The sequence below is a fragment of the Rhodamnia argentea genome, chromosome 9 (assembly GCF_020921035.1).
Source record: "Rhodamnia argentea isolate NSW1041297 chromosome 9, ASM2092103v1, whole genome shotgun sequence".
In the NCBI taxonomy this organism is placed as follows: Eukaryota; Viridiplantae; Streptophyta; class Magnoliopsida; order Myrtales; family Myrtaceae; genus Rhodamnia; species Rhodamnia argentea.
This window is the reverse complement of record NC_063158.1, coordinates 6,379,297-6,405,035: the sequence shown is the minus strand read 5'-3', so window position 1 is coordinate 6,405,035 and position 25,739 is coordinate 6,379,297. Positions and strand designations below refer to the sequence as shown.

General features: G+C 42.4%; 6 protein-coding genes across 9 annotated transcripts; 3 read left to right on the top strand and 3 right to left on the bottom strand.

Annotated features, from left to right (window-relative positions):
• Positions 1-211: 211 nt before the first annotated feature.
• Positions 212-1,758, bottom strand: LOC115748636 (pathogenesis-related genes transcriptional activator PTI6-like). Its single transcript, XM_030685187.2, has one exon. The coding sequence runs from the start codon at positions 1,193-1,195 to the stop codon at positions 254-256; it is 942 nt and encodes a 313-aa protein (XP_030541047.2). The 5' UTR covers positions 1,196-1,758; the 3' UTR covers positions 212-253.
• Positions 1,759-4,940: 3,182 nt separating this feature from the next.
• LOC115748583 (ubiquitin-conjugating enzyme E2 28-like) lies at positions 4,941-8,351 on the bottom strand. The gene is made up of 4 exons (XM_030685113.2): positions 8,156-8,351; positions 6,798-6,925; positions 6,128-6,232; positions 4,941-5,337 (listed from the first exon to the last, which is right to left on the bottom strand). The coding sequence occupies exons 1-4, from the start codon at positions 8,223-8,225 to the stop codon at positions 5,194-5,196; spliced, it is 447 nt and encodes a 148-aa protein (XP_030540973.1). The 5' UTR covers positions 8,226-8,351; the 3' UTR covers positions 4,941-5,193.
• A 693-nt stretch (positions 8,352-9,044) lies between these two features.
• LOC115748578 (GDSL esterase/lipase At4g01130) lies at positions 9,045-12,602 on the top strand. Of its 3 annotated transcripts, none has more exons than XM_030685108.2 (5): positions 9,045-9,556; positions 10,383-10,601; positions 10,710-10,864; positions 11,572-11,842; positions 12,179-12,602. In XM_030685108.2, the coding sequence occupies exons 1-5, from the start codon at positions 9,409-9,411 to the stop codon at positions 12,445-12,447; spliced, it is 1,062 nt and encodes a 353-aa protein (XP_030540968.1). In that variant the 5' UTR covers positions 9,045-9,408; the 3' UTR covers positions 12,448-12,602. The 3 variants fall into 3 exon arrangements, with proteins under 3 accessions (XP_030540968.1, XP_048141564.1, XP_030540967.1); XM_048285607.1 differs by having other exon boundaries at positions 9,050-9,664; XM_030685107.2 differs by lacking the exon at positions 9,045-9,556 and adding an exon at positions 9,772-10,192.
• Positions 12,603-13,240: 638 nt separating this feature from the next.
• On the bottom strand, positions 13,241-14,886 carry LOC115748580. The gene is made up of 2 exons (XM_030685109.2): positions 14,491-14,886; positions 13,241-14,360 (listed from the first exon to the last, which is right to left on the bottom strand). The coding sequence occupies exons 1-2, from the start codon at positions 14,512-14,514 to the stop codon at positions 13,461-13,463; spliced, it is 924 nt and encodes a 307-aa protein (XP_030540969.1). The 5' UTR covers positions 14,515-14,886; the 3' UTR covers positions 13,241-13,460.
• A 4,569-nt stretch (positions 14,887-19,455) lies between these two features.
• LOC115748582 (protein CURVATURE THYLAKOID 1A, chloroplastic) lies at positions 19,456-21,547 on the top strand. Of its 2 annotated transcripts, none has more exons than XM_048285608.1 (5): positions 19,456-19,710; positions 20,505-20,602; positions 20,709-20,816; positions 20,901-20,972; positions 21,155-21,193. In XM_048285608.1, exons 1-5 carry the CDS (start codon positions 19,566-19,568, stop codon positions 21,176-21,178), a joined length of 447 nt encoding a protein of 148 aa, XP_048141565.1. In that variant the 5' UTR covers positions 19,456-19,565; the 3' UTR covers positions 21,179-21,193. The 2 variants fall into 2 exon arrangements, with proteins under 2 accessions (XP_048141565.1, XP_030540972.1); XM_030685112.2 differs by lacking the exon at positions 21,155-21,193 and adding an exon at positions 21,230-21,547 and having other exon boundaries at positions 19,460-19,710.
• A 337-nt stretch (positions 21,548-21,884) lies between these two features.
• Positions 21,885-24,950, top strand: LOC115748581. Its single transcript, XM_030685111.2, has 2 exons — positions 21,885-23,109; positions 24,624-24,950. The coding sequence occupies exon 1, from the start codon at positions 22,314-22,316 to the stop codon at positions 23,082-23,084; it is 771 nt and encodes a 256-aa protein (XP_030540971.1). The 5' UTR covers positions 21,885-22,313; the 3' UTR covers positions 23,085-23,109; positions 24,624-24,950.
• Positions 24,951-25,739: the final 789 nt, after the last annotated feature.

Sequence of the window (25,739 nt, the reverse complement as noted above, 5' to 3'; positions counted from 1 at the left end):
GAATTCATGCACATTTACACTTCTTGCATTACGATGAAACGCCAACATTACATATCTGCACCACGGCAGGACCAGAACACACGGGAGAAACATTTGCAAAGCATTCATGAGCCGTGTTGTTAGGACTTTTAGTGTTTGTACAAAAGGGAGGGATCTTGATGTCATAACCAAGACGTCGGACCTGGATCGATTCAGTTTCTTCACAGAACGAATCAACGAAAATCCCAACTATGGAACTGGCCATTAAGGGGTATCAGTGGAGCACCAGAGGATCTTGAAAATAATTATCCATGTCCCATTTCCAGGACCTGAGATCGTCTTCTGAGAACTCGAAGCACGCTTGATCCGCTTCGTCTCTCGAAATCGCGTCGGCCCCGGCCATCTCTTCCAAGAAAACCGGGCCGGGGCTTTCCGGGTCGAAAAAGCCCCTCAAGAAAACCGGATCCAGCAGACACATCTCGTCCTCGGGAACCTGCTGAGCCGGTGGCCAGTCGCCCCGGTCGACCACCTTGGACTCGGGCTCACCTTCCTCGCTCGTCTGAAACCTCAACACCGACGTCGGAGACGAAAGGCTCTGATTCCGACCAACTACACCACCGCCTTTTGCCGAGTTGGGCGCCGCGGTGGGCACCTCGATTGTTGGCCTCGTGAAGTTGGTTTGTGCATCTGGGCCCTTGATTCGTATGGCGGCTCGATCGTAGACAAGGGCGGCTTCCTCCGCTGTGTCGTAAGTGCCGAGCCAGATCCTCGTCCGCTTCACGGGATCTCTAATCTCCGCCGCCCACCTCCCCCACCGCCTCCGCCTCACCCCTCTGTACCTCCTCCCCCCCTCCGGCGCCTGCTGCTGCTGCTTCGCTTTAGGCCTCGCCTTGCCGCTGCTGGCTCCCCTCTCGCCGTTGGCAGCTCTGTTTCCGGGCCGCGAAACAGAGTCTTCCTCGATTCGGATCTCGCTCACGTACTTCTTGACCCGGCAGCGCGAAGCCGGCCCTCCTCCTTCCTCGTCGCTCGACGAGTCGGTCGCGTCCTCGTCGGTGAACGAGATCCTCACGATCCTGGACATGGACGACGGCGACGCCAGCTCTCCGGCGAGCTTGTTGCTGACGGTGCGGTGCTCGGAGTACTTGATCGAAGAAGAACAAGAACAAGAAGAGGAAGATGGCGGGCACGGACACGGACACAGAAATGGTCGGTCCATGAGTGAGAGTGGGAGAGGCAGTGAGATGTCTCCAGAGGAAGAGAGAGAGTGGAAGGATGAAAACAGGGTGTGGGGTTCAGGATTCAACAGCAGCCGAGAGTGAGGAGCGTTAAAGTTGGAGAACACGACGAGCTTTTACGCCTTTCTTCTTTAACGGAGACGGTCTTTAATGAGATGGTAACCGAAGAAAGACAAGGAATCAAGGAGGAGACCCCCAAGAACAACAAAGAGCACTCTATGTGAACAAAACGATGCTGCTGTGGCGAAACAGAGAGAGGAATCATCAACATCACTGGCAGGGCAGGATCGAGAGAGGAAAAAGGAAGAGCCTTTTGAACGGAGAATGGAACAGTACAGAGAGGAGGAGGAGGAGGAGGAGGAGGAGGATGAGGAGGAGATTTTTGCAGAGAGAGAGAATAAATAAAAGAGTGAGAAGAGTCAAAGCGCAGAGATCCCTCCTTTATAGGAGGATCCGAAAACCACCCAAGAGGAAATTATTTCCTTAATTTTCCATTTTGCTTGTGGGGTCCGATATTGGAAAATCTTAAATCTCGGGGGTTTGATCCAAATTAAAAATCGAATTTACGGAATGAATTGGGGGGAGGATTTTTCCCATTTTGAAGCTCGAACGGTGTTCTGTTATACAGGGGAGAGAAGATTCCGGTCGCGACGGGGATCCCAGACGACTCGCCGCATCAACTGATACGGCTCCCGATGGACGACACGTGTAACCCTTTGGCCCGGTAAAACCGTCTGCTCCCTCCGATTGATCTTGGCCTTCAAGTAACAGAACCTCGTATACCAAGTCGCGCGCGCGCCCACGAGGGAACTCCACGGTCAACCCCGGCGAGGAGGGTCCTTCGGTCTTCCCAACGCCTCTCTCTCTCTCTCTCTCTGGCGCTCCGCTTTGGCCATCGTTCCGTCACCGACATGTGAGCCTATCCCTCCTCCGACTGTGAAGAAGATCAGTGGGACTTTTCTTCTCTGATTTTAGAGGAAAATTACGAAAATGGTCTGATATTATTTGTTAATTGTCGATTTATTTGCTTGCTCGTTAAGCGTGTCATCTCAAGCCAAAAACTAGAAAAATCAAATGCTAGTCCCCCACTTATCACCTAATTCACTGTTAATTGAGGAGAAAATACCAACGAAATATTTAAAATCTCTCCGGTAACTCCAGTACCCTAAACTTTTACTTCTGCATTTTATTAAAACCTCCAAATTTTTACACGCCGGGGCAAAAATACCGTCTATCTACCACTAAGAACCCTAAATTTTACCCGTTGCAATATCAATACCCCCAACTTTTTTTTTTTACCTTTGTGTCACTGATACCCAAACTTATGCCATTGTAAAAACAAATTTGAGTATTGGCATCGCAATGGATTAATTTTAGGGATTTTCGGCGATAGAAAGATGGTACCTTTGTCTCGCTAGTACGAATTTGATGATTTTGTTAACACATTAAAATAAAATTTAGGTTTACGGTAAACATAATTTAGGATTTTCTGTGATATTAACCAAAAGTGTTTTTTTTTTTGTTTACTTAATCTTAACGATTCTGATAAGCATGGGTACGGAGATGACCACACTTGAGGAATGATTGGGCTCTGAGGATGAACAGACACACTCGTGTTCCACTGTATGCAGTGCCGTTTTCGCGATGCGTGGTCGTTTTGGAGGTCTGCCATCTTGGTACGACATATAACTACGTTTTTAAATGTATTACCGTACTATCTCGCACTTAATTAATTTTTTTAAAACTTTTCGGTTTGAGAGCGAAGCATTAAATAATTGGTGAGGGCTGAGGAGAGAGAAGCGTTCCGTGTGGGGTTGTATTACTGTCGTATGTTGTTATGTTCATGTCATAATAATAATAATAATAGATGTGGGTTGACTTAGACAAAATGGCTCTACTAACCCGCATTAAGAAAATAATTAAGATAATAGGGCAAAAAGACCCCGGCGAAAACGACAGCTAGTTTTGATTTTGCAGACGTGGGCCCCGAACATTGTCTTGGGAAAATGGAAAAACAAAAAAAAAATGAAATAAAACCTCGCCTCGGAGAAAGATAGAGCTTGGGGACCAAGCAATCGGCAATACGTTGGTGGGACTAAAAAAAGGGGAAAGCATAAGATGAAGGACCTTCCCTCATTTAATCTTGTCTTGTCCCCTCCTCCGCCGTCCCTGGACGTGCACGTGTTGGGTTTCCTAACGTGCTTTGACTTTTTTGTAGTTACAGAAAATTTAGAATGCGCATAGCAACACCTCTAGTCAGAAATTAACTTTTGGGCAGAAATTGATTCATCTACTTCTACTCAAAAATAAAAAAAAAAAATTTTCTACTTCTGTTCTGGAAGTTGATTTTTGATTAGAGAAATTCGTTTGGTTAAAAATTTCTACTTTTGAAATCATCTATGAAAAATTATTGTCGGTGGTCGAAAAATTTCTAGAATTTCATTTTTAAACTTTTTAAATTTCTTAAAAAATGTTTTTACTCTTATGGTCGGAGACGGCGACTCGGCGGCAGTGGTCATAGTAGTGGTTGGCAACGAGGGGGCAAAGGGTGATGGGTGGTAGTCGACGATAGGTGGTCGGCGACGGCGGTTGGCGGTCAGCGACGGTGGTTAACGGTTAGTGGCGAGGGGCAACGGTGGGTAGCGGCAAGCGATGGTCAACGGGGGTGACAAGTGGCGTTGGACGACGACGGGCATTGATCGTCGATTGGCAATGGTGGTCAAGGGTGGCGATCAATGGTGATTAGTGGCGGGGGGGCGGCTAGTGGGTGGCGGTGGTAGGCGGCGATCGACGGAGATTTGCGGTGGTTGACAACGGGCGATGAGCAGCGATTGACGGTGGTCGCGGGTGGCAATAGGCAGTGGTCAATGGTGAGTGGCGGCGAAGGCGAGCGGAATCAAAAAGAGAATGAGGGCGTAATAACAAAAGAATGTGGCAAAAAATACTTCTTGAATTGAGAAGTAACTTTTTTAACTTCTTAAATGAAGGGAAAAATAACTTTAGAAGTGAAAATTCACTTCAGAAATAAAAATTTCTTTCAGAAGTAAACATTTTTATCAAAAAGATTTCCGCTTCAAAAGTTAAATTACCAAATGAATTTCTGCTCTAAAAATACTTTGAAGCGCAAATCCACTTCCAAAAGTATTATCATGCGCACCCTTAGAGATCGCGCATTTTTGCCTTTTGCCGTGGAATGTGTGGTAAATTTAATTTTGCCCTCTTTTTTTTTTTTTTTTTCCAAGCACTTTTCAAGTCACCAGCGTAAAAAACACAGAGAATATTCCCTTTCACCAGAAAAGAAGAAGATATGATTGACAATTAAAAGTGGACATGCGAGAATCGACACGATAATATAAGAAACGCATCAAGATGCCATCGGATTACTGGACAGGCTATGGAAGCCTCTATAGGAGTGAAAGCTCCCTTTCTAGTGTGTCAACCTTTGAAAACCAGCAAGGATCATATTTTCTTTTCATTTTCCAAATATGTTTGATAAAAAATAGCGAATTATCAGGACAAGTTTTAAGACTTCGGATGTTCGGCTGCGCAACAACGTTTCCTACAAGAAAATTTTCATCCCGGCCTTAATAAATATGTACAGCACACAGATAATACAATTTTTTTCAGAACCTGCATCAACAGATAAGTCGAATTCGAGGGCCCTCAAGTTCATAGCAAGTTATCGGGTTAATGCAGAGCAAATAGTATGTACAAGACAAGCCAAACTACACGTTCCATGTAAATCCGCTACAAACAACAAAAGGAAACAGCATCAACTTTACAACATCCAACTGCAGTTTTTGGTAGTTCAGATAGGCTGGCAAATATCCAGTGTCCCTCATTGGCACGAAAGACCAAACTAGACAGCATATTTATCGCTTGCCAGTCAAGATAAATCACAGGCCTCACCTTTAACTTATACAGCGAAAGATAACGGTGGACAATGTCTTGGTAAGAGGTTGCAGCAAGTCCACCCCCTCTAGCCCATGGCGTACTTCTGGGTCCAGCTCCTTGCGGTCGCCTCGTACTTGGCCCGGTCAGCCTTGTACATATGAGCGATTTCTGGCACCAGGGGATCGTCTGGGTTCGGGTCCGTCAAGAGTGAACAGATTGAAAGCAAGACCTGAAACATAAGACAAGAACCTTTCCCACCAACTTAAGAGACGGGCCTCCTATTAACTCTGCAACCATGCAATGCGTTAATGACAGCAAACCGAGAACCCAATGCTATTTCAAGGATCCTCAGCCAAGACTCATAATCTTATTTCACCTTTAAGATGTCAACTGCTAAACTATTCAATCCAGAAATTACAGATGAAATGCATCATCCAAATTTGACCCACCATAGCATAACATTATAATTCAACCAACACAAATGCCCTATAAAAACTGTCAGCATAGTTAACTACACCAAAAACTGTGTATTCCATACAAAGTTATTTCAAAAGAAAATTGTCCTTATGGAGTAAAACCGCCAAAAGTTCAAAATAAAGGTTCACAAATTTTACTGCCCTCAGGGTCAGGTGATAGTTACCCTATCAGAAGTCAAGACGAACCACTCGATACTCAACAGCAGAGCTCTATGGCATATTTACAAGAATACTAAAACCAAACAAAGCAAAACAATAGTACACAATGTATAGTGGATCTGCAATGATGGGTGACATTAACTATAAGCATACAGAATGGCACTCAGTTGTTTTCTAACATTCATTTTCTGAACACCACGAGAAGACTATTGTGCGAAAAAAGCTAAAACATTTGTTCTCTGATGTGCTTTGCCTAAGCATAACCTTGCCTCAACCGTAACTCTTCAATAGTATTTACACATCAAGAGCAATGAGTGCACAAATAAAGTGGGTTTGGAAGTAATTAGCTTTTCAGTAGCATATGCACAATCAAGAGAGCAGGACCTTGGAAATGGTTAAGGCTGGACTCCATTGCTCCTTTAGAATGTCAAGACAAATGCTGCCATTGCTGTTGATATTTGGGTGGAAGACTTTTGTCCTAAACGCTAGCTGCAAAACAGGGGGAACACATTATCAATAGCATCCATTTCTCAGTAACCAAAAACTATAACCCTGAGGTTTACCTTTCTGGCTGTCCTAACATTTAACTTTCTTGCTGAATCATTACTGAAGCTCACTCTGTGCATATGAAGTAAGCTAACGATAAAGACATTCTATCTAATCAGCCACTAATGGAAGGGAAATCATGTATGAATCGCTTGTGGACTATGACAATGATCGCAACTTAGAAATCAAATGCCCATGGATATAAAGCAATATCCCATTACTCAATTGGCCTACCAGTCAATTATTAGTTAGTCCAAAATGAGAATTTTTCTATGCACGAACCCTCAAGAAAGGTTAGGAAATGTGTTTGGAAAGGCAAAAGCTGAAACCAGTCCACAACCTAAGTTGAGGCCATCTTTAACCACAACCTAACTTTGAGAATCCAAAGAAGAAGAAGAATACACCCGAGGGCATTTCAATCCTTCATTTATCATATGGCCGGAAAAAAAAAAAAGTTCATAATGCTGTTCATCTCTTGAGAGGATGACGAGAAGTATAGATCCCATACCTTAGGGGGTTTAAATGGGTAATCTGGAGGGAAATGGATAGTTACTAGAAACACTCCGCCTGCATAAGGACTATCTGAGGGACCCATTATTGTTGCTTGCCAGTGGAACATGTCCTCTCCTACAGGGCCTGCCAATAATTTTAAAACATCAAGACATATAATTCACACTTCAGCATCATAACTACTCTGTCTCACATGAGCAACAAAAAATACGAAACAAACTTTTCAGCACATGACATATGTCTAGTCACCAATAGACAATTGACAGAACCCAAAATGTCATCAGAATGTTACAAGTATAACTTGCTTCTGATTTTCCCACCTGATGTGTTGTCAGGTATCCGCAATCTAGGTTAGGTTAGAGAGATCTTTTATATTCAGGACATTCTCTACTAATAACATGGAATGCCTCAGTCTCTTGGCAATAAAAGCAAATAGATGATCAAGGCACATAGAATAAAAAAGAACCAGATCACCCCCATCTACATACTTCATCCAAGACTTGTACACAATGGAAAGAACAAAATTATGCTCCATACTGCCTTCAGTTTCACTACTCACCAAGCAACTATCATCCCCAACTATCATCCCCAGATGGGCCAATCCAAAGTGCTTTAGGTATATGGGCAAGAAAAAAACTGCTTTAAGATACAAAAGTAGAGACTTGAATCTTCACTATCCAAAGCTCAGTAAGCCACTTCATCCATTACATTGACCCTCAATACAGGGTGATAAAGAAAATTAGCTGGGAAAGTTTTGACCTTCAACCTCCAACAGATTAAAAAAAACCGAAAAGCTCATGATGAAATTTCTTCTCCCAATCCAGGACCATCTTGAAGAGATACTTCAAGAGTCTTCTTTCCCGATGTTAGATATCCCACCCAACATCCATGTAGATGGAACCAGACCAGGCAAGTTGGTGATAATCTTTGCAACAACTATATTGTCAAAAGACATGCCGAGACTTGCATGCCTGTCCACTAGTGTATTCTATTTGCTCTTCCCAGAAAACAATCCACTGACTATGGAAAGGTTCTAGTAACAACTCTTCAAACACCATTCATGTGTATAATTCTAGCAATCAGCCTCCATAACAACCGAAAAATCTGTTCCATTGTCTTTAGCAGGCACTTCAAAGCCAATACATCCGATCTAAGGGTATTATAAACTCAAGCGCCAACAGTAACAAAAAAGCAAGCACAAGAAGAAAACTCTGTAACAAAAACTACAAACCCGAAGCCCGAGAGTCGATTAATCTTAAAGCAGTAAAAGATCTAACCAAAGAAGGATACCCACAAAAAAATTACCATAAAAACAGCAAAAAAATTGGAGAGAAAACTAGAAGAAGAATGAGGTACCGGCACTGCAGGAGGTAGGAGGGTCTTTCTGGAGATCTTTGAGCTCCTTCAGGATTCGCTTGGAAGCCATCGACGCAGCTCCGATCCAGAAGAGAGAGAGAATTTCAGGGAGAAGAAGGAAGCCCGACGAAATCAACAAAGAAGAAGAAAACAATGGCGACGACAAGTTCACCGAGTCTTAATTGATTAAAAAGACCAACCCAACAAAAAAACCAAAAAAGGGGAAAAGGAAAAAGAATCTGCTTCTCTAACAAGGAGAGAATTTGGGACCCCTGTGGCTTGCGTTTTGGTTCTTGTAATGATTATCAATTTTTTATACCGTCCTTTGAGACAGTAAAGGTAAAGGAAGGGCCTTTGCTATCAACTTCCTATCTTTTTTTGCTTGCTTTTTGTAGATGTGAATGGGCGGCTATGGAGCTTCGTCCAATGGACTCGTGGAGGGTGTTCGTTGGGGGCCCAGTTGCCATTCTTGTCCTTTTCCTCTCTACTGCATAGGACTGAAGTTTCAATTTAGTCCAAAAGGTTGAACCTTTGGCAAAAACAGTTTGATAGTTTCACAATTTAACCATGTTTTAGAAATCGATCTCAAAGATCGGTCCTCTTCCCCATACTCGCCACGAGCCTAGTGTCTAACTTCTAATTATAAGTGAGTTTCAAACTTTTTAACTCAAAATGAAAGCTTGATTTCGGCATTCTAGTTGGCGGCACGATCCGCAGATAAAAGCCACATAGTTTAGACCATCCTCGTTCTTTTCCTTAAGAGTGATAGAGTGAGTACCAGCCCAGTAGTAATTTTTTCTTTTTTTTGGTGGAAGTGCCAGTCTAGTAGTATGAACACGCCCAGGATGTCCATTTTCTTCTTGTTGTATTGCACAACCGACCTGTCACTGATTGAAACGCATCCCCAATCATTTTGGACCTTTCCTTCCAACACCAGGACAGTGAACTTCGTTTGCTTCCGTCTCCCCTGTTGAAAGTTTGTTTTGCTTACCACATTCGGCTTGGCAATATCCGCCGATGATCGGTGAAGTTACCGCTTCTGTTACTTTACGTGGCAAGAACAGAGCTGTGCGTATTTACTGCTTCTAACAGATTATGATATCTCTGCTTTGTCACTGGACGTATATGGCCTCAACCAATCATGCGTTACAAGATAAGGCCTACCTCAAAAGCAATCACTTCTTTCCTTTTTTGAGGAACCAAGAGTTCAACACATTATTGAGGGATTGTTTTCGTAGAAGCAAAAGTGGGAAATGGGTGTGCGGATCTCGAAAGCGTTGGCCATTCTCAGGCATTTCTCGGTGGTGGTTTTGGTGATGATGGGAATGCTGAGCTTTTCATGCTACTCCAAGTGCGAGTTCAGGGCGATATTCAACTTTGGCGACTCCAACACCGACACAGGTGGGTTCTACGCGGCTTTCCCTGCGCAAACTGGGCCATTTGGGATGACCTACTTTAAGCAGCCATCGGGGCGGGCATCAGACGGAAGGCTCATCGTTGACTTCTTGGGTAATGTTTGACGAGGTTCACTCAGATGTTCTAATAGGTGTCAGATAGTTTTGACTTAAAATTCCTTTAACTACACGGTTATGCTTCTTTAGTTCATCGCTACAATATGTCAGTCTCTTCTTTATTTACCTGAGAAATGCAAATTCAATGCAGTTGTTTAATCGATGTGAAAGTACATGAAAAGGGGATCAAAGAAGATGCACAGCAAAAAATTGGGGGTTGTTTGGCGGATGTAAAGACCCCGCATTTCTCCACATTCTGTCAATAAGTCTTGTACAAGCTTCTCACAGTGCATTAATTACTTTCCAGAATGAGAAAATGGCCAACCTAGCGATTTGTGGGGTGTCTCAAGGTCATCATCGATGACAGATTTTGCAGAAGATAAAATTTCGTTTTGGCCAAGTTTCCTCATTTCCTCCTCCTTTATTCCTTGTCTTTTGGTTGCACGAAGTTGTCAAGAATTCTCTGCTTTGTCCCTGGAAATAGAGCTCTATAGATTAATTTCGCCTATCATAGACACCATGAATGGTGAGATCACTGAGACGGGATCCATATCGACACCATCATTCATGAGCTCTGCGTGTTTTTGGTACTATAATGTTTTGCTTACAACCTTGATGCAGAAATGTATCTCTAGAATATTTTTTTCCCAGTTAAATCACGCGAAAATGAAATTCATGAACTAAAGTGCAGTAAAATCTTTCATTCAATGTGGCAGCACAGGCTCTAGGACTGCCATTTCTGAGTCCATATCTGCTATCAATTGGGTCTGACTACAGACATGGGGCCAACTACGCGACGCTGGCATCAACCGTGCTCCTGCCAAACACATCCTTATTTGTATCCGGGCTCAGTCCTTTTGCTCTTCCCATTCAGCTCAACCAAATGAAGGCATTCAAGGCCAGGGTCGATGAATTTCACTCCTCCGGCCAGAAGGGTATACCATAAACTGGCAAAACTAATTAGCTGATGATAACAGACCACAAGTGAGCGATGAAAGATCTTTTGACATGATGTGTTAGTTTTCTGTAACATTGACTTTCAGGAACAAATCTACCTTCACCAGATATATTTGGGAAGTCCATTTACACATTTTACATTGGTCAGAATGACTTCACATCCAATTTAGCATCTGCTGGTATTGGTGGAGTGCAGCAGTATCTTCCTCAAGTTGTGGCCCAGATTGCTGCAACTATCAAGGTGAGAGCTCTTTTTGACCCGAGAACTTTCTTCTTGTTTTTCCCACTTTCAACATGTATAATTACCCACTCGTGTAAGCTCAACATGACCGACAAACACCGATATACTTAAAAACAAAAACCAGACTGGAGCTTACGGAAAGATCGAGCTGTTTCAATCAGTCAAACCATGTATCTTGGGGGCTACCGATTAATGTCTATATGATGCCCTGAAGCAAAATGATCTGCAAGTGGTCCAGATCAGGATGAAGCCCGGGAAGGGACCTTATCTAGAATTATCAAAATTAAGCTCTATCGATCCAAAGTGTAATGAATTAGATGGCCCATACTTGCATGATTTGTACAGACAGATTATTCAGTTTTTCCTTGTCTAGGCCCATGCACATGAATAAGAAAAAACATGAGAGTACACTAGCAAAAAGTGGTACACCCTCTGTCAACCTACCTTGTCTAGATCCGGGGTAGTAAGATTTCACTCACCATACTTCCGACTGTTGCAGAGTCGACCAATCACAGTTCAAATATCACACGGATTCAGTTTACTTTACAACCTGCATATAAGTGTATCTATTTGAACTATATGCGGTCATGCTTAAGAAGCAGACTTGCTTAACTGGATATTCCATGTCAACTGTAAAACAGATTACCTAGTAAATGCTTTCAATTTGTTGTAAACATCATCTTTTTTGCAAATTCTTGCGTTTGTAGGAGCTATATGCCTTGGGAGGGCGTACTTTTTTCGTGCTAAACCTTGCTCCGATCGGCTGTTATCCAGCCTTTCTGGTGGAGCTCCCTCACGGCAGCTCCGATCTCGACGCTCATGGATGCATGATTTCTTACAACAATGCGGTGGTCGAGTACAACAAATTGTTGAATGACACAATGGCTCAAACCAGAGCTTCCCTTCATAATGCCAACCTCATTTACGTCGACACCCACTCCGTTTTGCTAGAGCTATTTCGGCATCCCAAGAATCATGGTAAGCTTCTTCCACTTCTCGTTACCTTCAACTTTCGTGAAAAAATTGAGATATGATATCATAATCTCATCGTCTAGTTGAATTAATTTTTACTAGCAAGCACCAGAGAAGCAACCGCCAATTGCTAAGTGCTAGATTAGTCAATTGAGGACATGAATCATGAAAAATTAAAGAAACGAGAAAGGGGCCTCTTACTTGACTGTGCATTGGCTTGCAGACATCAAGTGTGCTAACAAGATAACAACCATTGTTTATAACACATGTATATTCCCCTTAAAATTTACAGGTTCTAGAAAAATTGAGTTAATAGATTTCGATATGGTTTGGATCGTTCAGGACTCAAATATGGTACCAGGGCATGCTGTGGACATGGGGGCGGCGAGTACAACTTCGATCCTCGAGTCTTCTGTGGCAGTAGCAAAGAGATAAATGGCAGCTTGCTAACTGCTTCAGCTTGCAATGACCCCTCCAACTATGTAAGCTGGGACGGAATACACGCCACTGAAGCTGCTAACAAGCTAATTACCTGGGCCATCATAAACGGATCTTACTTCGATCCGCCGTTTTCTCTCAACCAGCATTGCGATCTCCAACCTATAGGTTGATTGTTAGTAATCTACAGCCTTGGACGCTGCTACTCTTACAGCGATGACCCGTTAAATGTAATAAGACTTCATTCGTACTTTGAAGTATCAAATAACAAGGTAGGCCGAATCTTTGAACTCGGAGAAATTGCGCAAGGAAGAGATGAATCAATAGTTAGATGGCTTAACGAACTTGTGGTGGGGTTATTATGCAATATCCACGCAGAAAACCATTCTACCACCTAGACAGAAAACCGTATTCACAGCAAAGCGGACGGGTTGCTGACCACACTCGCAATTTCCGAACGAAGGATCAAATTTCTTCTTCAGTTAGTGCTGCTAACTGAAACTTAATACGCGCTCCTAAAAGTATCGGGTTTAAGATAGCTCAACAATCACCTAAATGTATAAGGAGTTTCAGAAACCAGAAAGTGTCGTTTTTGTGAGGCCGGAGGATGCATTATATATAAAACAGGAAAAAAGGGTGAATACAATGCATATATCCCCTGAAACCCTACTGGTTTACAGACCGGCCCCTCCATATTCGCCTTGCCTTATGGTTCGGATGTAAACAGGATCATAGCATGGAAACTTACCTGCAGAAGTGCCAAAAATCTGCCGGCTTCCAAGACCCTACTTTGAGTCATACGTTTCTCCTACCACATGCGTCTGAAGCCGAAACAGACACAAATTCACACCATGCATGCAAAACATTTTTAATCCCTTCAATCAGTCTCCTTCACAAGAATAATCACTAGTCAAATGAATCCACCTACCTAGAGGTGCAAACAACGTACCAAAAATCCTTTTTTTAAAGAAGCAAAACCAATATGTTAATTTCCCTTCCTTTCTTCCCCTGATGGCTACATCCCAGAGTCTTCCTAGGAAATTTCCTGAGGTATCATATCGTTCACATTGAGAAGTTCTGTACAGGGTGTACTTTTTTTTCCCCCTGTTTTTCTTTGCACATCTTGAGAAGAGCAGAGAAAGGCCTAATTATGGAAACAACCCAATGGAAGGATCAATCTGCAGAGTCATGGAACATGTTCGTTAGCCTCGAGAATCGGCTGGGTTCTGAGCATCGACGCAGAAGGCATTTTACTTGTCCGTATCCAGACCGTATCGAAAGAGACGCCCTTCTCAGATTCTTTCTCCATTTCCTTGATCCTCTGCCTTACCACTAACTTGTACGTCCCCCACACAATCAAACTCACAGAAACTAACACGAGGAACCCGCCTACGAATCCTACAACCCACCATTTCCAAAACCTTACTTCTTTCTTCTTCTGTTGCGGGGCTGGAGCTGGAACTACAAGGGCAAAATGACCTTGACGTCGTGCGACACATCCATTTGGTGAAGTCACGTTGCTGAAACCGACCGACCCATTAGGCCTGAACTCAGCACATCGCACGGACTGATTTGATGTCCGCAGCTCTGGCTCAGCTGGAGAGAGACTCACCAAAATGGGGTTGCCCTTAATGCTCAAATTGAGCATCTGGTTGCCAACTCCACTTGAATTGGAAGCATCAAACATCATGAACCCCACAACAGGACTGACCAGCCTATACCCTGGGACTTCATAGTAACTAGAAGACCAATTCTGGAGGTTCTCACACACTATGGCAAGCCTCTCCGCATAAGGCAAGGGAATGATCCTTGGTGGGATGTTGAAAGACGTCAGGTTCGATCCTCTGACCCAAAAGCTCGAGCTCCTGAGCCTGACAATCGAGACTTCAATCCCAGAGAAGTTGGCAGGGAGGGAGATGTTGTAAACAACGCCTGTTCTCGGTTGCTGCAGCGTTTTGTTGGCATATTCGTGGATGACTGCATCTAAGAGCTCAGGGTCATAGCGTATTGAAGCTTGCACGAGCGTGGATGAGAATGACCACAAAGAGAAAGCCACCCAGATGACAAAACCAAAGCCTCTTCGCATCTTTCATTTCAAAGGGACCGGAACAAAAGCGAAAACAGAAAGGTTCTTGATCATGAATGAATGACTGCTCGTCTATACCAATTCAATTCACATTAAAAAAGATCGACTTTCGAGGGGAAATGGTTTTTACCTGAAGCTTTCTTTCTGTTCTCATAAAAGAACAATGCCATCAACCTTGAAGTCAGGTTCAAATTCCTTCTTCAAGGACGGATCTTCCTTCTTCCAACCCAAAGTCTCTCAATCTCAAACCCAACAGAGAGCTACATCAAAACCAGACGCATGCTTGCGACATGGGGAAAGAGGCAAAAAAGCTTCGTTACTCTTCAAACTCGCCCCACATTCCTCGCCATGTCCTTGGAATGTCCTAAAGAACAGGAGGTTTGAGCTGTATCGTTAGGGAGAGAATGGCTTTATGGGGTCAGTGAGATGGATCTGATTATAATTCTATTCATCATGCAATTACCCGAGCCACGCTGCACTGGCCCCACGAGGGGAAAAAACTTAATGAGACAGAGAGTCAAATGGAAGTTTCTCGACCTTGCTGGATGTCCTTTCCTTATTTATTTCGCTAAGGATTATCGGAATGTGAATGTTTTTTCACGTCGGAATCATAGTTCTTCGCGAGGGCGTGTCGGTCAGAGAACAAGAATGCGTTGGTTGTGACAGGACGGTTCCAACGAGGCGCGGGTAGCCCCACGAGAAAGGACAGAAACCAGCCTGCTCCCTCCCAAAAACAGCCATGGCTTAATTTAGCCTAACGCAGTGTCAGCGGGTAGCGAATATCCGCGAACGCACAAGCATATCCTGTTAGTAAGAAGATACACTCGAATTTAGGCTTGATTAGATTATCGATATGCAGGACGGGTCCAGCGTATCAGATCGAGACGCTTTCCGCGATCCACCGACGCTCTCGATGAACGATTCAAGCATCGTAGATTTCTTCGCGTTATGGTTTCATGAAAACTACTGCGTACATCCTAATTGAGAAAAGGCTGTAATGTACATTTGATTGTAGGTAATCGAGGAGGTTATTATCATCTCTTTTTGTTCGATGTGGATAACTCTCTACTTCAGTGCTATTCATGACACCTAAAAGCCGAGCAATAGCTCTCGCGCACCAGATGGAATGACTTAATTAGTAGGGCCGTGATCTATCACTAAGCTAATAGCATGTTGTGTGGCCTTCTCGCCGAGGCTCGCTATACCGAAAGCGAGAGAAATCCATTCCCCTTTCCACTTTCCCCGTGTTACCGGGTGGGGACCTGTCAAAGTGGGTTATAGACCTATTTTTTAATCCATATATGATGCACTTAATAGTTATATGTGTTAGTTATAATCAATAAATGCGTTTAAATATGATATGACGGTTAAATGGGCTTTAAATGGGTCATAAATGAATTTACAACTTACTTAAACCCAACCCACCTCTATGACTCTCTTTTCATTCTCTCTTGTACTCAATCGATCTCGCGCTCACTCACTTCGTACTCTCATCTCAATTTAGATATAATTTTTTCCTATATTGAATTAAATAAGAAAGTATTGTAGGAATACAGATCAAGACGGGTTTGAGTCACCAAACTTTTATTGCAATAAATGGGTATATTTATATCGGACCATTTATGATTCGACTCGACCAGACTCACATGCAGAACAAGTCTACCAGACATGCAGAACATAAAGACGTTAAAAAGGGGATCCTATTAAATTTGTTCCGACCTAAGATAATAATGTCATGAGCTTGATCTTACTTAACTGTCCACAAACGAAAGAGGATTTTCATTTTCAAGTTGAACTCGGGCGTGGATGGAGAAGGAAAATGCTAATGCAAAAGAGGCTAAATGTGAGGAAAGGGAGTAGATTAGGGTTTAGGCTCATGCAAGACTGCTAAAAAGCCGTGTCCAATGGCCAAAACAAGGCGGAGACTCAGGATGTCCGCATTTGAGTAGGTATGCCAATGTCCTGTCTTTGACAAATGGGGGCATTAAGAAAACATGTGGTTGTTGCATCACACGAATAATCTCATTAGGGCTAATGACCGCATTATACAAACATAACCCCCATTATTCTTTCATCTGGCTGTGCCCAGATGAAACAGTTGAACAACTGCACTCACTAAGGTCTTTTTACTTTAATCTAGTAGGCCTGATCATTTCCGTAGGTTTCAGATATGATTCATGGTAGGCCCTTTAAATATAGAACTAATTCGTAATATCATATGACCCAATTAAACATGAGCTACGGCAAAATTGGAATGCTCTGTCCGTTTTTCATATCAGTTGAGTCTCTATCGCGAGGCTTTGTGATTGATTTGCTGCACATTATTAGTAATCTGACTTGTACATAAATTAGTTTCTCGGGGAACTCACGGGCCTATGAAAACTCATAATTCCACATGCGTGTAATTTCAAGATGATGTAGATGTGATTGTCTTATCAATGGTAAAGTTGAATTGCAAGTTTAAGCTGATGTGGATGTACGGATTATGAGCTGGGCTCGGGATGAATTATTGGGCCTTAGCCGATTCAAGTAATTATAGCTAGGCCCTCTGTGTTAGGAGTGAACATGATTTGGATTGGGCCGATTTAGCACCTAACTCAAGGATCAACCCGCACAATGTTAGTCCCCAATTTTTGGGACCGGGGACCAACCCTATTGAGCTTGGGACCGAGGACTGGACTGGACTAACCTTGTGGGTCCGATCCAATTCAGGGTCATCTCGGGACCATCTGGTTCTATTTTTGTTTCATTTTTTGTATCCTTTGAAAGACAAAGTACTCTTTGAGATTACGTATACAATGCGATATTGAGCAATTAAACTGTGAACACCAGTACAAAGCAAACTCTTTATATACAATCAAGTTCACTGAGACATGTGAGTGGTTTGTAATTCTTCACATCCATAGCCTGGCGATTCCATTATCGGACTCATCTCTTTATGTCCCTTCATTTCGGTTGACATGTTATCGAGATTCATCAAGTTCAAATAAACATTTCAGTACTAGCATATAATTAGTAATTGCCAAATATAGATAAAAAAAAAACGTTATAACAAACTCCCATACATTTTTTTTTTTTAACTCCCATACATGCAATTGTCCATTTCTTTCATAACATACCAACCATATTGTTGGCAATTAACAAAAAAATCCGAAGTCACACCCAGCAACAGTTCCCCTAAGTCGCAGCATTTTGTTCCCTTAATCAAAAACCCAAGTGTGGAGGGAACACCATATGACTTCGGACAACTGAACGAGCACCAACGGATGTGACCACTAGATTAAGATTCTCGACCTCTGGTTCTCTTAGAACCGAGTGTGGAGGTACTTATCTTTGAGATGCTGATGTTGACCATGAACGATGATCAATATAAATTGCTGAGACAAGGAGTCTTCATTGCTGATGATCGGCACCGGCAAAGAACAAACGAGCAGGGAGAGAAGTAGAGAGTCGTTGCTAGAGAGAGAGAGAGAGAGAGAGAGAGAGATTGAGTCGCTGAGAGGTCGAGAAGAATCTGAGATTAGGGGGAGAGTGAAACTGTGAGAGAGCGAGATGAAAATGACGAAAGAAGATGAAATGAGGGGCTGAGCACTTTAAGCTATGTACCTAGGGTTTGGAAATGTATATCTCTATAGGGTACCCGAAAGCCTCAAGACCAAGGACTAACACGTACAATACGGGTTTCGGCGACCCCGGGATCGGGGACCAACCCAGTCCCCCGGGAATCGGACCAAGTTTGGCTGGGTTGGGCTAGTCTAGGGTCAATCCAAGGTCAACCCTGGATCGATGCTCACCCCTACTTTGTGTAACCTTTTTTTTTTTTGTTATTGGAAAAATAACAAGAACGATTCATGAACTTTGATTTAATGTACAATAATATCTTTAAAATGGTAAATTATGCAATATGATTCTTGAACTATATGTAAATGTCCAATACGGTTCCTGGATCTCTAATATGCCCAATGCGGTATGTTGACTATTAATAAATATTCAATTTAGTCCTTAAATTGTATGAAAATGATTAATGTCATTTTTACGTTAATTCAAATTAACGGAATTTGCTGACATTGCTTTTAATTTGAAAAGTTTGAATCGCGGACAAAAAAAAAAAAAAACAGTTACAAATGAATTGTCCATGTGGGATTTTGAAGGCTCGTGGTTTAATCGGAAAAAACAAATAAACGAAAGGACAACATTGAATTTCGGGAATCATAATGAATAAATTAAAAGTTCAAAAAATCATACTGAAATTTACAAAAAAAAATCATGGATTATATTGAATAAATTAAAGGATTAATATCACGAAAAATCCCAAGCCGGTACACTTATGACAAATTTACCCCAAATTATTTTTTTGACCAAGAAAAAAATCCTAAACTGGTACATTGGTGACAAATTTACCCTAAACTATTTTTTTGATCACAAAAAATCCTAAACTAGTACACATGTGACAGATTTACCCTAAACTAATTTTTTTTACCACAGAAAATCCCAAAATGGTATGCCTATGACAAATTTACCCTCCGTTAAATTGTGTTAATATTACAAAAAATTTCAAACTAATACACATGTGACAAATAGAAGGTAAAAATTTCAAACTGGTATATCCGTCAATTGCCACATGTCATACAACTTAACACTTTTACGGTTAGATTTAAGAAAACTAACGGAGGGTAAATTTGTTACAGATATACCATTTTGTGGTAAAATCGCCATAAATGTACTAGTTTAGGGTTTTTCGCAGTTAAAAAAATGATTTTTGATAAATTTGTTACAAGTGTATTAGTTTGGAGTTTTCTGTGGTATTAATCTTAAATTAAAAATTGAAGAGTGTTAATACAAGTGTAATCAAAGTTTAAACACCATTTGTGTTAATAAAGCAAGCAAATGAGTGAGTGAAGAGAGAGTGACCAAACAAATTGGTGTCTTCTTCCTCCGCTCTAGAGCGAGAGAGGCGGAAAAGCGAACGTGGATTTTGTAGATAGGAAACCGACCAATCAGAGAGCTCTGTCGATCCACGTGTCGACCAAGGAGATCCGTGTCCGAACTGAGGCGTGGTGTCGAAAAATCCCAGTGGATAACACGCAGAGTTCAACGAAGGATACACAAAAGCAAGAACAGCAAGAGAGAGAGAGAGAGTGGAGATAAAGAGAGGCGCACCACACCATTGCTGAGAGGCCACAGTTTGCTCTAGCAGCTTACCGAATGGCAGCAGCATCCACTTCCATGGCGGCCACCGCCGCGCTGTTGCCTCCGCGAGCGACCAGGACGTCCGTCGCCGCCGCCCGGGTCTCCTCCTTGCCTTACCTCCCGTCGCGCTTCTCTTCCCACCCCGCCAAGCTCTACTCAGGTACATTTATTTCCGTTGGGCGAATTCGAAGTGTCGGTTAAGGAAGGTGAGTGTGCGGATGCGGAAATTCGCGCAGTGTGAGTGAATGACTCCATCTTGTACTTTAATATCGAAGTTGAATGCCGGACCATAGCTTTCAAGAAAAAAAGAAGTAGAAACTTTCAGAACTGTGTCGTGAATCCTGGTAATTCTTTAGCAATCATTGAATGAAGCACCCAGCTTCTGTAGGTTGACACAATAGGCAATGATTGGGGGAATGGAGGTAATATCTTGTTGCTAGTTCTGTAGACAGATTCATGAGTGAACAAGGGTATGTTTGCAAGAATGTCAAAGCTGGTTGTAACTGACGAAAGTGCAATGTGGCAATTCGTATCAAGAAGACTGAAATGCGTTTAAAGAGAGGAGGGGCGGCAGCGAGAGAGTGAGAGAGCAATTGGGTTTGATGCACATTTTCCTCATTTCAATTTGCAAATCCACACAATGCCTATTTGTTCACAAGTTCCGATCGAAAGTACTGAATTCAAGTTAACTTGACGGCCATCATAAGAAAAGGAGTCCACCTAATGGCGATGACTCAGGGTAATTTTCAGAGTTCCTTTCCTTCTTGTAGACCTGTTTATGCAGACGATATAATAAGCACACAATTTTACATGTAAGGTTGTTAAATAGGGAGGCAACTAGTTGACGAATAGGCTGATAGCTGACTTGATTTGTGAACCTTGTCGTCATTATCTATTTTTGTTTTAGGTGGATGATGACAATATCGTCTTATTTTCTTTTGCTCTTTCGACCAGAGCCGCAGAGATTATCATTGGTCCAGATTAGAGCCTCTTCGGACGATTCCCCCGCTTCAGTTGATGCCGGGGAACTATTCACAGACCTCAAGGAGAAGGTGAGAGACTTCACTAAGCCACGATAGCTACTGGAGCAAGCCAGGTATTCCTTCTCTTGTTTTGTGCAGAGCTACGTCGATTAATCCTCTCGTGTCTCTCTTTCAGTGGGACGCCCTGGAAAATAAGTCCACAGTTATTCTCTATGGAGGTGGGGCTATTGTGGCTGTCTGGTTATCGTCCGTCGTGGTCGGAGCTATCAACTCTGTTCCTTTGGTATGTTGTTTTGCTAGATAAGAATACAGATGCTTTTGTTCGTTCAGTACCATTAATCTTCTGAGAAGATGTTTTTGTTACCAGCTTCCAAAGATCATGGAGTTGGTGGGGCTTGGATACACCGGATGGTTCGTCTACAGATACCTTCTCTTCAAGGTAAAGTAACTAACCGTTCATATTTGTGTAGTCTTATCTGTGTTCGCAGCATGACCCTGAAGTTTCCAATTTGTTTGAGGATTATCAAATGAGGAACTCTAACTTCAGTCTCTACTAACTGACTTTCACTTCTGCACGAATCTAGTATATGCACTATGCTCTTGATATTGCATCTATCCTAGGCATTAATCTTTTTTAATATATGATTGGCCAGTAAACCGCGCGTACCTAACACATCACATGATCTGTTTCCTCAGTCAAGCAGGAAGGAACTTGCCGAAGATATCGAAGGTCTGAAGAAGAAGATTGCTGGAACCGAATAGGTCCACGAGATCAGTCACATGTCCGATCTTTGTACTCCTATGGTAGAGGCAGTTGCATTTATATTTCGACGTAGCTCCTATGTGAATTTCTGTGACTCTTGTATTTCCTTAGCCCCTCTGAACCTCACCTGTTTCTTGATTTCATGAGGTTCAGAGTCGATGCAAAGTTCACATGTGCTTATGTGATTTACTATTACTCTATAGAATGCTGCTACATCTTCTGCATCAACAATAGCACTATCTGTTTCTTGATTTCATGAGATTCAGAGTCTGATGCAAAGTTCCCACGTGCTTAATGTGATTTACTATTACTCTATAGAATGCTGCTACATCAGTATCTATTAATAATGCCACACTTTAGATTCATATTTGGGAGCAGTGCTTCAAGCCACAAAAATTCTTTTCCCCCAAATGATACCAAAGACAGATGAGGACTGAGATGTGCCAAAGACCCTGGTTAAATTCTGATTAACAAGGCAAGATTGATGCAATGCATGCAATAGCGGTCTCTAAGACGATTGGACCAAAGAGGTTCGCCCCGATCAATGCAGACTAAATTGAAAAGTTCTTCCGTTGTGACAAACAACAATTGGGTGTTGGACAAATATTTCACATTCAAGAGAACAGTGGGATTCTGCCCCATCATAATTATTTTTTCTCGAAAGAAAGATGTCAGTCATATATTTAAATAATGCTGGAGAGGTCGAGACTCAGGTACATAGAAAAGCATTATCCTTTTCAAAGAAGATTTTTAAGCTCGAAAAACTGGGCTTTGGCCTTAGCTAAAAACTATGGAAATGTCTTGAAATGGGTTTTGAAATAGGCCCAAAGTGGAAGGCTTCGCTCCTGCTCTTTCTTCTTCCCCCTTCGAATCGACCCAGCAAGCAAGTTAGGATTTTTACGCACACTCACATACGCCATAGCCGCCAAACTCGAAGCTTTTAGTGCAGTGTAATCGACAACACTTCCTGTGTTCTCTCCAACTTCCCAAGTAGCCTCTCTTATTTTTCTCGGGAAAATGCTACGACTAGCGAGACCGAAACCTCTAACCTCGTCGTCATCATCGTCTTCCTCGTCACTCGATTCGCTGGCCCACCAATTCCTCCAACGCTGCTCCGTCAGCAGAACCGCCAAGGGAAAGTCCAAGCTCAAAGCAGGCCAACCCCTCAAGCGCTCCAGGCTCACCACCAAGAAATCCCCCGGGCCGTCGGACTCTGCCTCCAAGGGCGGCGGCGGCGGCAAGCGCGGCCCCTCCGAGGCCGAAGCCCTAGTCGAGGCGTGCCTCAAAGCGCCGACCCCGCTCCGCTACTTGACCGACAAACAGCGGGCCCGCGAGGCCGAGCGCGAGAAAATGGGGTTGATCGGCAAGGACCGGCAGCGAGAGATCGACATATTGAAGAAGGGGAAGTCGAACTTGGCCGTCTCTGATAAGCCGGAGATAATTGGGACCCCAGGTTTGGATTTGATCACGCTGGGACTGGTCGATGCGGATAAGATTCCGAAGTATGAGCTCACGGTAGAGGATGGAAGGCGGCTTGCGAAGGAGTATTCTAGGCTTTTGATGAGGAGGCATAGGGCGAGGCAGGCTGCGGAGAGTAATTTGTTGCGTATGAAGAAGGAGGCGATAGAAGCCTTGCCGGAGAAGCTGAGAGAGGCGGCACTGGTGCCGGATTTGACGCCTTTCCCTGCAAACCGCTTCATGGCGACACTCACGCCACCAATTGAAGGGTACATTGAGAAGGTCAAGGAGGCTGCGAGGAAGAGCTCGGCCAAGGAGAAGCTTAGATGATAATGGATGAAGGTCGTGATCAAAGGTTAGAGCTTTTGTCTTTTTAGGTGAATTGGTCTGTGTATGAAGTTATGAAGAAGTTTCAGTGTTTGTGCTCCATGTGCTGTTTTTGAGGTCAGAAAGGAAGATATTTGTCGTAGATTGTAGTTGATGCCTTGTTGAGCATTCATGTAATGCCTGAAGGATAAGCCACAGATGGTTCGGGGATGTTGAAATTGATTAGACTCTTTAATTTAGGTGTAGAGATTGGCAGAATGCAGATCGTTCTGTACATTTTAGAGTTTGCGCAGTGGTCATTTGCTTCTTTGGGTATGCGATTGTTCGTCCAATCTTGATACAATATGCTTTGACTTCCGAATACATGCTCAAGAGCAACAGGAAGATTTCAATCATCCTTTTCTCTTCTTATTTAGGCAAGGGAAGGTTTTAGTCTTCTGTGATCCCATCACGTAGCAAAGATGTCTTCTTTGACGTCATGGTCGCAATTCGTAGTTTATGGCCTTTGTTTTCCTACTATGATGTCAGTCTGTATTAATCAGGAAGAAATCATTCATGGGTCTTTTTGCTCTGGAGCTTAAGTAAAATCTTTTACCTTTTGAATGATAAATAAGGTTTCATTAACAAGGTATCAGGGGTACTGGCCCTATGCAAAACGGCTTCAGATAGAAGCCACCTATATACAAAATATGCACAAAAGACGTTCTAGTATCTCCAACAAACTATGAGACTGGTGCAGTTCAATCCCTATAAGAGTGCTCGATCAACCAAATACATAAATTTCCTTGTCCAAATTTGAGTACCTGATACTGATAGGTTGTTTAAAGTCTCACGGCGCTTAGTTCTTTGAAACGCGTGAAGTTTTTAAGACAGATATTCAGTTAATTTTCCTGCATGATTTTCAATCATAGTGCAATTTCATATATATACCAATGTCTGTCATTCCATAAATCGCATCTAGGGCTATACAAAAGGTAAATATGGTTGTGTGTCTTATCTTATTCCAAGTCTGTGGATTCTCCCTGTATCTTTTGGCCCTAATTGGGACATCCAGATCACCCTATTAATTTTTCTGATGTCGTTGTATTGCTTTTTATAGTCATTTGGACTCGTTAATCCATATATGTCTAACCAATGTCTAACCAATGTAGTGGTGGAATACTGGTTGTGTGAGCTTTGCCTTAAGTTGCTTCGAACTTCTGACTTCTATTCCACAGCTGTCTGTACCATGCTTTCAGTTAACCTAAGATAAGAAGACTTGGGTTTGTCATTGGTTTGCTGGTATTTTGTGATGGTTTTGGAATTGCAGGATACTATCTTAGCTTCAAACTTGCCATATGTGCACTCCTCAAACGACTGAATGCCCAGGGAGGACTTATGTTTGACATCTTTGCATTGCTTTCATGTGATCTCTCTTTGGGGGAATTGAATAATCTAAAGTTGCTGTCATCGGTGGTGTTATTTGCGCTCCTCTGCTTTTGAATTTAGATTCTTAGCTCTCAGATGTCTGATAATGTCTTTTTTCTTATCAATTTTGTGCAGGTAAGATGTGCAAAGCTAGGGACTGTTGAAACTGTTGTGAGAGCAACTGAAGCTAGAAAGCTTTTCTTGATTTGAGGAAAGCATCTTTCGAAGAGGGGACTGGCGAATTGGGGTGCTAGTAAGCCTTAGTCTCCTCATTAGGTCTTTGCTCTTTCTCTTGTTGGGATTTGTGAATGACTGAAAAATTCTAATAAATTTGCCTACTTCGGCTTTTAGGACTTTACAAGTGCTTGGATCTTCCATTTGCTGCGCAAAGCACCATCCAAACTGTGTGTATTTTGCGCATGGAAATCTCAACGTTTGTCATTACCTTCCTTTTCCCCTTAATCATGTGCTTAAGTTTTGGAGAATGGTCCGTGTTCAGTTACCAGCTCACTTAGTTAAATCTTTCATTTGTTTGATTATTCTTGGAAAAGGAAATATGAGCGGGAAAAATGATCAAAATCCTAAACTTATTACAATTTTGTTAATTCAGTTTTTAAATTTTTTTTTTTTTGGTCAGTTGAATTCTCACTATTTTTACTTTTTGTCAATTGAATACATGACGTGTACGCTAACCATCCTACATAGCACGGTGCACTTAACATGATAATTTTTAATAATATTTTTATTTTTTTCAAGTTTTTTTTTTTAAACATTTGTGGTCTACGACTTGACCAGTCACCCATGTCAGCCAACAAGTGAGGGTTTTGGCCCTTGCCTCCCTTGCCTGGATCTAAGCGACTGCCTGATAGGTCGCTAGCCACACACACACACACACACATATATAAATATATAAACAAAGAAAAGAAAAAAGTAAAAAGATATGTAAAGAAATTCTTTTAAAAAATGTAAAAATATTATTTAAAATCATGTACGTCAATATCAGCTGGCGTAATTGACGAAAGTGTAATAGATTTAAGACTTTTTTGAATAATTGTTTGAATGCGAAGAGAACCAAAATGTTTCCTGCACTTAAGCCCTCATAGCGTCTAAAGTCACAGGAAATTGATGATAGAAAGGCCATAATCTTAGGCCTCACAACTGTAGTTTCCTCTCTCTGATCTATCCTGTGATCTAGTTTTATTTTCTCCACATGCGAAGCTTATTATCCGGGCTATGAAATCTAGGATGGCA

Excerpts from the sequence above, each read along its gene's own strand:
- LOC115748582 (XM_030685112.2), top strand. The coding sequence starts at position 19,566 with ATGGCAGCAGCATCCACTTCCATGGCGGCCACCGCCGCGCTGTTGCCT. Across the intron at positions 19,711-20,504 it reads CCCCGCCAAGCTCTACTCAG|AGCCGCAGAGATTATCATTG; the intron begins GTACATTTATTT and ends TCTTTCGACCAG. Across the intron at positions 20,603-20,708 it reads TCACAGACCTCAAGGAGAAG|TGGGACGCCCTGGAAAATAA; the intron begins GTGAGAGACTTC and ends TCTCTCTTTCAG.
- LOC115748581 (XM_030685111.2), top strand. The coding sequence starts at position 22,314 with ATGCTACGACTAGCGAGACCGAAACCTCTAACCTCGTCGTCATCATCG.
- LOC115748636 (XM_030685187.2), bottom strand. The coding sequence starts at position 1,195 with ATGGACCGACCATTTCTGTGTCCGTGTCCGTGCCCGCCATCTTCCTCT.
- LOC115748580 (XM_030685109.2), bottom strand. The coding sequence starts at position 14,514 with ATGAGAACAGAAAGAAAGCTTCAG. Across the intron at positions 14,361-14,490 it reads GAACAGAAAGAAAGCTTCAG|ATGCGAAGAGGCTTTGGTTT; the intron begins GTAAAAACCATT and ends TTGAAATGAAAG.
- LOC115748583 (XM_030685113.2), bottom strand. The coding sequence starts at position 8,225 with ATGGCTTCCAAGCGAATCCTGAAGGAGCTCAAAGATCTCCAGAAAGAC. Across the intron at positions 6,926-8,155 it reads TCCTACCTCCTGCAGTGCCG|GCCCTGTAGGAGAGGACATG; the intron begins GTACCTCATTCT and ends AATTATTGGCAG. Across the intron at positions 6,233-6,797 it reads ACCCATTTAAACCCCCTAAG|CTAGCGTTTAGGACAAAAGT; the intron begins GTATGGGATCTA and ends CCTGTTTTGCAG.
- LOC115748578 (XM_048285607.1), top strand. The coding sequence starts at position 9,409 with ATGGGTGTGCGGATCTCGAAAGCGTTGGCCATTCTCAGGCATTTCTCG. Across the intron at positions 9,665-10,382 it reads GCTCATCGTTGACTTCTTGG|CACAGGCTCTAGGACTGCCA; the intron begins GTAATGTTTGAC and ends TCAATGTGGCAG. Across the intron at positions 11,843-12,178 it reads TCGGCATCCCAAGAATCATG|GACTCAAATATGGTACCAGG; the intron begins GTAAGCTTCTTC and ends TGGATCGTTCAG.